Genomic DNA, 14,441 nt, shown 5'->3' on the forward strand with positions numbered 1-14,441 from the left:
TTTTGTTGAAATTTATAGTTTAATCCTATCCTTACATATCTCCTACTATAATATGAGCCCAGTTGTCGTTTCTTGAGAAAAATAATACTGGGTGATTCAGTCATAATATTTTAATTTTAAGAGAAAACAGAGAAAAATGAGTATAATACGATGGCGTGATTTTAAAAAAATTAAATGCATATTTAAGCTGAAAAAAATATATTTTCAAATCATTATTTAACCCCCTTTTCAGGCTGTTACCGACCGGCTGACGTCAGCCGGTTATTCACAGTTTGCGTACAGCTACGATATGAACAGGGCGCCCTAGATGCAACGTTGCCATATTTATATATTTTCACTCATATAAAGACAATAAATAAACGGTTTGCACACGTCAGCCAATAATAATTTAAAATGCTATAAATTATGTTTTATAACTAGGCAATCAACATATTAAATTGTTATTGTTTCCCAGCATGAACCTCGAGGATGGCTGAGCATGTCTTGCCAAAAATCATTTTTATTAACATCATATTGTTAATTTTTTAATTTGCTGTAAGCNCAGTCACGTTTCCTCCAGCAATTAGTTTTTGGTCTCTTTTCTATAAGATGTGACCATTTTCCAATTTAGGAAACACTTTGTTATCTAATAGTTTCTCTGATGAATCTTTCTAGCGTCCAAAAACATTTTTTTTTCAGCGTCATTTAATAATAATAATAATAATAATAATAATAAAATCTCTATCCCTCATTCTAACCACGAGAAATAGCCCAGAAGTCGGAGACTTGTGCGGGAGAGGAGGCGGCATATTATTATTATTATTCAGCAGGCCGCATTTGCGCCCAGGAACGACTTATGTTGGTAGGCCCTAACCACCTTTCAGTGCAGAAATGAGGGAAACCTGGAAACCCTCATTAATTAGGGGGAGGGGGGGGTTGGTGGTCAAATGCCAACCGGTGTCAATCTCTCACATTGGCCCAAGCCAACATTCTTCCACCCTATCATACCTGCACAGAGGGTGCCAATCCTCCGTACAAGCATAGCTAATCTACCGGCCGCGGGAACCGAACCCGGGCAGAATTAGTACATATCAATTTAAGTACCGACGCCTTAAACCGTGCGGCTATCGACCGATTAAAATGTTCAAATACATTACCGTTATCGTCTATGCACAAGTGTACACGTTGGATAGATAAGAGGCGGTACGGTTGTTACGTATTTCTTCTGCGGCATCTTCAATACGATTCCGCAACTGCTCTACATTCTCTACCTTGGTGTGATACACGACAGATTTCATATAACCCCATATACAAAAGTCCATAGGATTTAGGTCCGGCGAGCGCGCTGGCCATCTTATGGGCCCTCCTCTCCCTATCCACCGACATCGCGAGCAAAATGGGCCGGAGCTCCGTCGTGCATATACCACATATCCCGTAGCATCTGAAGGGAAGATTTTCAAACAATTCTACTAAAAATTGAAAGTAACGCGGCTCATGCAGATGTTCAGGTAGAAAATGCGGCCCAATTAAACGATCGCCATATATTCCTGTCCATACATTGACACCCAATCTCCTCTGAAAGCTAAACCGACGAGTAGTGTGCGGGTTTTCATCTGACCAAATGACTATTATGGCTGCAAAGAAATTAGCTCTGTATCACTTTAAATAAAAAATATTGAAGTTACAAAACACCAAGAGTTCAAATAATTTAAATTTCATTTCATAACCATATCAATTTCATTACAGAAGTAATGACATAAAATACAACACTCACTAGATAAATTATAGAGTGAAATGTATGTAGTATTTAAATATTGACTGTAAGTAATAGAAGAGAGACTTGTATTCCATAAAAAACAATGGCACGGAGACAAATAAACAACTCGGTACGTTTCCGACCTAATCTAACCTGTCTATACTCCGCGGTCGAAATTATAGAAAGTGACTCAGACATAATATGTATAAAAACACTATTACCATAACGCGTATAAAATATAAAATAATTTTTATAACGGTTCAATATTATTTATCTTTGTGCCGTTCACTACGCACATCGATAGAATCTATAATCGTCTATAGACTGAGTTACACTGAACGTCGATCTATATTCTATCTGTCTTCTGCACTTGGTAGGGAATATGGAAATGCTTTTTTAGTGGGTGTAAACGGACTTGATTTACCCGTCCTGAGGAACGTCATAGCATAAGCGTAGACGAGGGGTCTAATTCCGTGGCTATAATAAATTTATAAATTAAAAAAACACAACTGGGACGTTTTAAAATGTTGTAATAATTAAAATGGATCAAAGAGCCGGTTATAGCAAAGCGTAAAAAATATTAGATGTTATGTTTTATTATCTTTTTCAATATTGTTTACATTTTGTTGCCTTTTACGCAGACACGCCAATGGATTTTCGTTCCCGGCACGCTTCATCCCCCTTACTAGTCCAAAAGTTAGCGATGAGTCACTCTCTATAATTTCGACCGCGGAGTATAGGTCACTAACCTACTAACCCACTTTTGATTTGCACGTGCACTATATACGAGTATAACCCAGGAGATAGGGTTCCGTGGCCAATCAGAGTGCCACGGTTGCAAACAACTTATTCTTAAGTATTTTGATCTCCTTAATCCAAAAAACTTGGTCGCAAAGCCTAAAAGTGGTCAGTTTAATTGTTATCAATAAATTAAATGTTTAAATGGCTGTAAAAAGTTAATTTTTATAGCTAGTACAATTTTTTATTCGTTAATAGTTACGTTTTCTCATAAAAAACATATATTTTTTTAAATTAAAAAAAAGTAACTTCAACCAGTTATTGCAATTTTAGTGCAAATCTCTTACATTTTCCCTCGCTGCGCGCACCAATTTTACCATATCTGGTTCTACTGGACGGATTGAGACGCACGACATCTCATTTTAAAGCTTGAACTTTATTTTACAAGATAGGTAAGTTCCATTTATTAATTAATTTATTTAACAGTTACGGGCAGCTTAGAGTGTTGTGAAATTTCAATGAAAATGCTGGTTTTAATTGTTGTTATTATTCAACGAAAAGCCAGAAAAGTTACCGAATATTGTTCTTTGCGTCCTAATATTCATGCAAGGCATGAAATAATGAATTGATTTCCTTCATTTTTAAAAGNTTTTTTTTAATACTCTACACACAATTAGAAATTATAATAAAATAAGCGCAAATGTCAATATTATAATGACATTTCAAGTCTGATTTGTTTTCTAAACAGTATTTTCGGTTTTTCTTAATTTGACTTCTAAACAGTATTTTCGGTTTCTCTTGAAAACACCACCTCCTATCGACTTTGTATAAGAGGGCCTTTTCTGGGTAAAATTGAATGCTTTTTCATATTTTTCGAAAATATTTGCAAAATATCTAATCGGCTATACTTTTTTTTTAATAAAAATATGCATATCTCCACCACTGGAACTAATATGCGATGATTTTCTGTGTCAAATTATTTGCCCTCAAATACTAAGTCTTTCGCCGCAACATGATGATTTTTTTTGTCAGCGGTTATTTAGTTAAAAAATAAATAAATAAAACAAAAATAAAATTGAACGCCCTGTATCTCAGAAACTAAGCGTTTTAGGACCCATATATATAGGAACTTTTAGACTCAAAATGAGGTCTTCTACTGATTCCTGAAGTCCTGCTATTTAAATGTGAGACACCCTGTATATNATATATATATATATAGATTTGTTACGCCGCTGATACAGACCAGTATTGATATATGCCACATACGCAACCAGACCAAAATCGACGTTACTAGACCAGGCAAATGGTCTGGTAACGTTAAACCATGCATTAATGTTCACAGGGGTGGTAGGACACCCCAAAAAAAATTTGGCAGTGGCGTGAAAAGTCGGTCGAATTAGTATTTTTATATGGATTTAGTTCAGACGTTCAATGGCTAGGTAGCGCTCATGCGGCATCAGATTTATACAGTTCATGGAGTGATATGAAACCAACTCTGTCAGACCAGAGATTTGGCAACCACGCTGAATGTGGATTCGGAATTGTAAATAAATATTTGGTACTTATTTCATTATTTCTATCTGCAGTTAAAACATTTTGTGCGGTTTTTGAATTTGGCGCGGCTTTTAAATTTTATTCCTATAGCCATTTTGAACTGCGACCAGACATACAGACCAATTTTAATATATTGCACATACTTTGCCAGACCAAACTTGACAGGTGATATATTTAAAAGTGGAACACTTGTAAAAAAAATTTAAATCAGTTTATTACATAAAATTTTAAAATTACATCTATTTATGAGGAAAATTTACAACATACAGGGTATAACTTGAATTGAAATTATTATTGATTTTATTTACAAAGCCTGTTAAAATCGCCAAATGCAACATCTCTAAAACAACAAATGATTAACGATAGTCGTATAATTCCAAAATTTGTCCCCAAAAACAAAAATTGAGGTAATCCATTTTTAATTAACAGTAAACAACAAGAGGAATCGATGAAATTGTAAAAAATGTGGGTAGCATCAGAAGAATTGTTATTGTTTGTTCAAAAGAAAAAACACTGCATCCCTGCATTTTTCACATTTAATAAATAAATTGACTTCTTGAAATTTGTCGGTGGCTTTTTAGTTTTATCTAATCATTTGTAGAAGTCAGTGGTGTAGTCCCAAAATAATAAAAAATAAATAATATACCACAAATATATTTCAAACAAGGACAGTAAGGGCATTGTAAATAGTGACTTGGTAACTTCGATCTGGAGCGCCCGGTATGAAAATGTTTTATACAGGAAAAATGTGTTATACTAATTCGATTTTAATTTGTTTCAATTGTAGGTTCTTTTATAAACGTATTTTGTTTCGGTAATTAAATGTCTTTTCGTTAGCGTCGTGTTCCTCAATTATTATTTATTTTTTGCTCACTAATTTGTGAATAACTTGATAACAAAATAAGATAACGAACCCTTTTTGGCATCAAAATGTAGCTATTTTTATGCTCTTCAAACTAACCTATAAAAAGTTGTATCCTGCAATTTAACTTTTTAAGAAACAACCTAAACTTGGATAAACAGCGCTAATAAATAAGTAGTAGTAGTAGTAGTAGTAGTAGTAATATAAATTTATTCATGTAAGCCTAATTACAGGATATGAAACGTGGGACAAACAAGTAGGTAAAAAACATATTAAAATACTATCACTATTAAAACACATTTACAATAAGTTACAGGTTAAAAATAACAGTGTTAGTCTGCAGTTAAGACCCAAACTGGAAATACTCATCTATTGAGTAAAAGGCATGTTGGGTAAGAAATTGCTTTTGTTTTAAATTTATTTAGATCCGCAATTGACTAGGTTTTAATAGACAACACTTTCCTTAGAAATTTCTAACACACTATATTCATAAATTTTTTGTGCTGAATACATTTATGTAAAGAAAACTATAGCATTTAAAATTTTTGAGAAAAATCCATAAAAAGGAAATCTTTTGAAATAACACCATCTATAGGTTTTCATATTGAGGTAAATGACATTACGCATTCACCACGAAATAAAGCATGAAAAGACCTTTCCAACGAGGTATAACACTATGGGCATTTGATGAGCCAATCCTTAAAAAATTACATTTTTTTGATGAAACATTAGCGACTTTCCCCACTTTTTCTGTCGAGACATAGAACAAAAGGTCAATAACAAAAGTTATACGCAATGAATCCGGCTATCCATATTTGTACTATGTAATATACCTGAATAGGAAACGTTTCTGAGAAAAATTCAACTCTGTTTTGGTATGTACATTGCGCCCCCTAGCGGCCGAGCTACGAACTTGAAAACTATTTCCAACGATTTATTATTCAAAATTTTTTTCCCGAAGCTCTAAGGCCTATACTTTTTCTAATATCGTACCTCGCTGACCCTAGTGGGACACTCTGTATTATACAGTGCCTGGAAATAAGTTTAAACATATTTAACAACTGCCTTCCCACTAAACATTTTTCAGTTTCTGACATGTTTCAGAAATGTTTCCATTTTTCTTGAAACGTTTCATAAAAAATCCATGCAACGTTCTGATAATGATTTAGAAGCCCAAGATGTCCTCCCCAAAATACGTTTCCAATGAAACGTTTCAAAAAATTGGTTTCAGTAACATTCTTTTTATGTTCCATTTATGCCCTCGATATTTTTGTTTTACGTTTCAGTATATTTTCAGAAATGTTTGAGTAACATAATATTTTTATTACCATATTGTCCTCATAATGCTCTCAACTTTAGATAATTTTTATTTCAAAAGCGTTTTTGAAATAGTATAGTGTATTTTTTTAAATATCTCTAATAGGTACTCTTTTGTGATATTTTTATTTGTATTGTGAATGACTTAATTCGAACTAAAAAGTTACATTGTATATTAAAAAAAAATAAATATGCTCTTCTAGTTTGGGGATGCGGCAACTTTTACCAAGAATTTCTTTTTTTGAGAAGCCACTGAAAAAAGTTTCTAATATGGATTACGAATTTTGCCATTCATCCTACAAATAAAAATGTCAAAAACAATATCAGAAGCATTTAAAAACGCTACACATTTTATATTGTTCAAATACGCTTCTGAAATGGAAATTTTCTAATGTTGAGACCATCATGAATATGGTAACAATGACGAACTGATAATTAGAAAAAGTTAGTTATGATTATGAATCTTAAAATAGTAGGTACTTGAAAAACAAATAACATTACTGAAAAATAATATAAAGTTATAATTTCTTCTACGCATGGTCAATATTACATCTATCCTTTTAATAATAATAAATTATAAAGCAGAAATAAGGATACAAAATGATATCTTGACAAAGTAAATATCTGTTAAACTCTTTTATTTAAGCATGCCTATACACATGAACAAATATAAACATTTGTACAAAATATAAAATAAATGACGTCTATTTCACTTGATTCATCCATATTTCAAATAGTAGTCACTGACTAAGTAGTTGCTCTTCAAATTATATCGACACGTATAGTTGTTGTTCCATTTTCTTAGTTCTTGTCGCTTGTCCTCTTGTCTGTAATAGGTAGTGGGTATAACTATATTTAGGTAGATGTGACGCAAAATTGGAAATCTCTTTACACATATCGTTTTAAACATTTTGCATCAATATTCATTATTTTATATGCACCTTACAATAACCACAACTGCACACACTACAAATTATCACATAAAATAGCGTCAAAGTAAAGATGAATAACAACGAAACCAAGCAAACTGGCAAACCGCAAACCTAACCTAACATAATACGATTTGAAACGACACACGGGAAACAAATAAACTCGGGCTGTTACGCGCAGTCTACGCAAGTCACAAACATTACATTTTTTCTAGACTTGTGTTATAAATATGCTACCACATTTTTTTTCTAATTATGTCATTGTATAACAAAGGCAAATGAACTAACGCTTGAGAGGGATTGGGGATTGAGAGCAAAATTTAACTAATGCCGAATGTTCCATAAGATAAGTAAAAATAGCAAAGGGTTGTTCGTCTGTTATGTTTCCGAGTTCGAAAGGGAATGTTTCGAGTAATGTTTCAAACTCTCTTCAATTTTAACGTTTCGGCTATGTTTCACTAAATAAGTTTTCAAGTGCTACATTTCTGTAATGAAACAGAAACGTTTCTAGTTAATGTGTCAAATGTTTAGTAAAACATCTCATTTGCATCGTTTCATTTACGTTTCGTGTTTAGTGGGTTATGTGAGCTTTGTTCCTTAATATAGGTTTTTCCTTATTTGTTTCAATAACGTTAACAAATTTATTTTTATAAAAACCATAGAAACTAACATTCTCTAAAATGTTTTTGTTTTGATGTTTAAATTAAGTCCTACAAAAAATGTCAAAATTATGCAGTTGCGTATGCTCAGAATAATCAGAACCCCCAAAAAAAATACACCAAGTAGCACATGGTATTGCTACTAAAATATACTTGTTTTAAATGTTAAGTACCAATTTAAAAGTTGTTAATCATCAATCAAAATTNCTAATTATCTCTATTATAACAAAGGCAAATGAACTAACGCTTGAGAAGGATTGAGAGCAAAATTTAACTAATGCCGATTGTTCCATAAGATAAGCAAAAATAGCAAAGGGTTGTTCGTCTGTTATGTTTCCGAGATCGAAAGGTAATGTTTCGAGTAATGTTTCAAACTCCCTTCAATTGTAACGTTTCGGCTATGTTTCACTAAATAAGTTTTCAAGTGCTACATTTCTGTAATGAAACAGAAACGTTTCTAGTTAATGTTTCAAATGTTTAGTAAAACATCTCATTTGCAACGTTTCATTTACGTTTCGTGTTTAGTGGGAACAGACCCTATCCAAGTAAAAACTGGATCAGGACATATCCTTGTGAAAACCCAAGCTCATATTCCATCCTTCCCCGAGTTCAACTCAAATCAAAAACTTGATACTATCCTTCTCAATTTTCACGAATTCTTCGATGGAGCCCTTGGTATAGAAGACATTAAAAAACAAAAAATAGAAATATTCTTCAAAAATAATACTATCTCCAATGACTATTTCTCCTTACCTGTATCTTATAAACATCCTAACATACTTTTACTTCAGGAAAAACAAACCCAAAACAGGTCTAGCCGTCATCTTCAACAAAGCCAAGGAACAAGTCAAAATCAAGCCCAAGGTGGACAAGGCAGTTGGCGCTCTCGTGGACCCCCAACTTCCTTTTTAAGATGGGAGGAGTTACACACCCTGTACAGAACCCGGATCTTCTTTTATTTTTATATTTCGTTGTCCTTCATGCATAATACATTGTTATGTATACTTTGCCTATCTATTGACGTCAATGTAAATGATAAGAGATCCCTATATAAACTCATGCGAGATCTCTCATCATCAGTGTAATATAGTAGACGTTACGACTTGTACTGAATATCTAGTAATCAATAAACGCGTTGAAACAAATAAATGTGTTAAAGTCTTCCAAGTCACGAATTGCAACTTTAACTAGAGGAACCTGGATAAGTCAGTAATATTTTCACTCAGTCAGCTCTACAAAAAATCACGAGCATGGCAAACATCAAAGATAGGGACCACATTTCCCTGAAAACCAAAAGTGTTGCTAGAAGCCGTGGCAAACGGCTGTGAAATGAAATTGGCATGGATTCCGGGATATTCCAACATCCATGGGAACCTAATAGTAGACATACTGGCAAATATTGGAAGAAATTCTGAAAATCAGGTAGAAGTAGAACTAGACAAAAATTATGTCCTAACAATTAAGCATCAAATACAGGCTAAATGGAAACAAGAATGGAAATCGATTATGAAAAAATGAAAATCTTAAAAGATATTCAAGAAAAACGCGACCAAAAAATTTTTACTTTTTTCAAAATCATCTTTGGATACTTGAAATGAATAAAATCATTATCACTCTTTTTTACCATGAAAGTACAACCCTTAAGGAAAAAAATGAGCACTGATTCGTTTCTCTACGACTATTCGTCGAGCAAGAAGAGCCGATTTTCGAGATGACCTTTTTTCGAAAAATGTTTAATATTTTTTAATTTTAAAAAAATGTACTTTCTTGTTTGCCGAGTGCTACATTTACACCAAGTAACAAGTTTCAAAACCTTAATTAACAAGAGATACAGCGAAAACAAAAAAAGTCGATTTTTGACGGTTTTTTCGATATATCTCGAAAAGTAATATAACAATTGATATATTTTTTAATAGCTCCAACTTTCTCATTTAACTTTTTTCGATTAAAGTTCAAGTTTTTTCTTTATTAGCGAAAAACCGTTTTTTCTTACTTTTATGAATTTTTTAAGTTAACTTCGCCGTTTATGCGCCACAGGAAAGATACACTATTTTAGAATTGTTTTTCCTATATCACCATATTTTTTGTTTCCAGATGGTATTTTTTATAAATTTAACATAAGGCCGTGACAGATTGATTGTACTAATATATTTAAAAGCGCTTACAAAACTTTAGTTTTTATTGTTCGTAATTCGACAAATTTTCAAAACTCTGATACCATCAAGTTTTTATCCATTAAATTTGTCAGATCTAAGCTTGAGTATGCTTCTTTGGTATGGTACCTGTCTACAATAATCATACTCGTATAATGTATATTGAAAAAGTACAACGTCGTTTTTTCAAATCAGCTGCCTTTGCACTTGATGGCCGCGATCCACCCAGGGGTTTTGCACAACAGTGTTTTTATGAACGTTTCAATATGGTCAGTTTATTACAAAGACGAAAAATTAGTAGTGTAATATTTTTGTACAAAGTCTTAAACAATATAATAAAATGTGAATACCTGGTAGAAATGATAAATTTTCATATTCCTCGATACGGCACCAAAATCTTCAAACAAAAAGCCTCTCCCTTTTATCAAATGTTTACCAATTACAGTGTAATTGAATCACGGTTGGATATATTTTGTTCATTTATTACTCAGATAAAGAGTTTATATAATGTATCTCTTTTAAGTTTATAGATTTGACATTTTTTTATATATATGACTTTATTATATGATTGTATTTGTAATTTATAGCCATTTCTCCCGTTATATATTTGCGTATTTGTGGTTTTTAGCTGGATTTTGTTTTCTCTTTTTATTATTATAGTTTACTATCCTTATCCTTGCCTATTGGATATAGTAAATAAATAAATAAATAAATAAATAAATAAATAAATATCTCAAGAACCAAACCGTTGTGGACCCATGTTCAAAGATTCACCCTTTAAAGTTTGTGCAAATATTTAAGAAACACCCTGAATGATCGTGTATATTAATGTATTACTGTTGAGTGAGAAATAGTATTCCTCACTCAACGGTATTACTTAATATGAAAAAATGAATGTACCTATATCTTATTCAATTAATTAAAAAGTGAACACGTGTTTACAAAAAAAAACATTACGAAAAAGATGTCTGATATTGATACACATGTATTAACAACCTTTTGATGAAAAGGCCTATGCGATGAAAAATTAGGCAAAACCATCTTTGTACTGTTACTATAACTTTAAGCCTAATGGTGAAATAAACAAAAGCTCTAAGTTGTAATACATTTATTTTATATAGTTAGAATAAAGTATTATTTGTTTGACTCGCCCTATATTTAAGCAAGTCCGCTATCGTTTTTGTATGTTTTATTTACAGATATAAAACTTATATAGAATAAGAGCATTTTGTAGAACAGTTTTCATTTGCACACTAATTTTGACTGTTGGACAAAATGTAACATATTCTTTACACTAGTTTTACACTTGAAAAAAGTCATTTAAATAAAAAATGCTTTTTAATGAGTTTTCCTGGTCAGGGAACTTATTTAATTAGTTACCGATAGTTACAAAAAATTACAAAATTATTTACGTCTATTTCTCAATTAAGATATTATTAGATTATAAATCTAATATTACTAATTACTATAAATCAGCGATGTTCTTTTATTCCTCTTTTCCGCGTATGTATGAATTCTATAGTCAGACATTAAATATTTTTCAAACGGAGCAATACTATGTTGATGAAATTTATTGGATCAAAATGTTCAATAAAATAACGCAACCTTCCTAACATCTGCAGATTTCGACAAGTTAACGCTGTCAACAGTTGAGTTACATTAAGGTTAAATTTATATTTTTACTGAACAAATTTAGATTTAGACACATATGGTGTTAGTATGTCTATCATCTGTGGTGTTGAGAAAATAATTACTTAAATGAAACTGAAGAGAAAAATAACTTAAGATAGGTATTGTCTATAATTATTTACTTGGTAGTTTTTATTACTATTTTATTTTGCCATTGAAAATAAAAAGTAATTTACTAACACGAAAAAAAACCTATTATGTTAAATGGACTAGTCAAAAGATTAATTTTATAAATTCAATTTTGTCTAACCACAAGTATCTTTTTTCTTTTCTGCGACAGAAACTCCGAATATTAATAAAAAATAGTTTGTAATTAAAAAATTTAAATATTCGTGAAACAAATTAAGAACAGAGACGAATCAATTTCACCATTTTTCCTTGCTATTAAATTACGATTTTTTATTATACTTTTCAAAATTTAAAAATGGAACTACCTCTCTCTTCAGCTATTTTTGATTTTCTAATGACCTATACACCTTCTTCAAAATTGTTGTTAATGTGATTATTTTTACAAGCAAAATTATGTATAGAAAACTGAAGATAAAATGTCCGATTCAATTATTTGTTTACATTCTTCCAACCGTTTTACAATAATTGTCACTGCTAAATATTTTATGCATTCTAATTTGTTATAATAAACTATAAATATTATATAAACCAATGTTTTTTCCATTTCTATTTTATTTTTTTCTGCTGGAATAAATTGGATCAAGCACATCATATTTTTGGAACCCCGTAAGCATCTGGCATTCTCTCAATGGTATATCTATGTTGAGAAACATACATTATAGGCACCCCAGGTATTTTTCTAATTCTTCTTTTCAAATCTCTGTCATTAGTTGCTACTATATAACATTTATGTTGAGTAACTCTCTGAACAAGACAATCATCAGCATAAGTGCCTTTATGCATGCAACTGATTCGTTCAAAACGAGGATCTTTTATAATTCGTAAGGCTACCTTATACTTTTGCCCTAATTTTTCTAATTCTGCTAACACGCAATCTGTTATATATGGTATACATTTAGCGTACAAACAGTCCATCATATTCTGTATAACATCCAATCTATTTTTTATTGAAAAATTTATAAAGTTGGTGTCTATTAATATATGGTATGGAGGGCCAAGTTGGGTATTATATTGAAAAAATAACGCTGAGCTAATCTGAGGCACATCTTGGACTTTAACTTTGTAAGGATCTTCAGATTTTTTTTTTCTTGGTGGTGCTCGCTGTGCGTCTTTTATTCTTGGATCACTTAAACTTAACATTTTTTTCATTTTGGCAAAACGTTTTTCTACTATCTTCCTAGTTTTCCTTGATTTTCCCTAAAAAAAAAAAACAATAGAATATCACTGCGGCTATAAAATTAGAAAAAATTACCATTAATTAAATTACCATAATAATGAAGAAAAATATAAATGTATGGGATGAATCGTAAATTAGTTTAATATAGGCTAATTGAAATTAAAAATCAAATCTATATTAAACATATGGAACAGTACACTACATGCACATTTCTCGTCCACTACATTCAGACACAATCACTACCACTACATAATTGCAGTAATTGCACCACAGCTTAATAATAGACAGCTAGAAGAGTCCGTGTCGACGCCTTTGATGTGGCGGTCGAGAACCAAGCGGGACGGAATCGTGCTAACTCTCTCAGATTAAGCGAAATAGTCGGGGCTGGCTTAAAAGAATTTTTATTATTGAAATAAAATATTTAGTTTCACTTTCTACCTGACACTAGGTACCCTAAGTAGGTAATTTTAATAATATGAAATTTGAATTAGAATATTACGTGGTATGACATTAAAAGTAAAAAATGGGTATTTTAGATAGGTAATAGGTTTTGTACTTGGAGTTAATACGGAGTATTAAAAGAAAACTTGAAGAGTAATTTTTTAATTAGGATTTTTAATTTAATTTAATTTAATTTAATTTATTGATACACCCTAACAGGCCTAGCGGCCTAATTACAAGGATAAAAGAATACATCATATATACTTATTCATTATAACATCAGAATACTACTAATGAACAGCAGACTAAATTACAAGATAGTACAGAAATGTAATCCTAAACATAAACACACTACTCACTACTCATAAAGAGGTACTGACTGTTAAAAAGTATTAATTAGCTAAGGACAATAAATGTGCAGAAACAGTTCTATTAAATTTATTGAGTGGCCAGCTCCACTCTAAATCAATCAAAGAGTCTACGTTATTGGCTAGTCGAAGCATGGTTACCAGAGGGGATTGGGTGGTGGTAAATGCTATTGGCACCCTAAACTTTAATGAACACCTAGTTTGTCGCGAAGGTACATTAAATGGTACAAGAGCTAAAATAGTTTGTGTATCAATTAGATTATTCAAAACTTTATATAAAAACATAAGTATAGCTATTTCACGCCTTATGCTCAAAGATGTAACATTGAATTCAGTTCTTAGATGTGCTGATCTAACATATTGATAATTAGGTCTTGTATGGTATTTTTTGTAATATAGATATCTAAGAAATTTATTCTGTATTTTTTCTATGGTGTTCAGATATATTTGAGGTTGTGAGTGCCAGATGATGGACGCAAACTCAAGTTTAGACCTTACAAATGCATAATACAAAGTGGTAATTGTTTTAATGTTTACAAAAGCAGATGTTTGTCTTATAATAAACCCTAACATACGATTAGCTGATGCTGAAATATTTTCTATATGTTAAGAAAAATAGAAATATGAATCATACGTAACCCCTAAATCTTTGACGCTATTCGTCCTCCTTAAATATGCATTACTCATCCT

At 31.6% G+C, this 14,441-nt stretch overlaps 1 protein-coding gene across 2 annotated transcripts; it reads right to left on the reverse strand.

The window, feature by feature from the left end:
• Positions 1 to 11,040: 11,040 nt before the first annotated feature.
• On the reverse strand, positions 11,041 to 13,375 carry LOC108913586 (rRNA-processing protein FCF1 homolog). Of its 2 annotated transcripts, none has more exons than XM_018719153.1 (2): positions 13,033 to 13,375; positions 11,041 to 12,962 (listed from the first exon to the last, which is right to left on the reverse strand). In XM_018719153.1, exons 1-2 carry the CDS (start codon positions 13,033 to 13,035, stop codon positions 12,354 to 12,356), a joined length of 612 nt encoding a protein of 203 aa, XP_018574669.1. In that variant the 5' UTR covers positions 13,036 to 13,375; the 3' UTR covers positions 11,041 to 12,353. The 2 variants fall into 2 exon arrangements, with proteins under 2 accessions (XP_018574669.1, XP_018574668.1); XM_018719152.1 differs by having other exon boundaries at positions 13,018 to 13,372.
• Positions 13,376 to 14,441: the final 1,066 nt, after the last annotated feature.

This window comes from Anoplophora glabripennis, unplaced genomic scaffold, assembly GCF_000390285.2.
Source record: "Anoplophora glabripennis isolate ALB-LARVAE unplaced genomic scaffold, Agla_2.0 scaffold1043, whole genome shotgun sequence".
Classification (NCBI taxonomy): Eukaryota; Metazoa; Arthropoda; class Insecta; order Coleoptera; family Cerambycidae; genus Anoplophora; species Anoplophora glabripennis.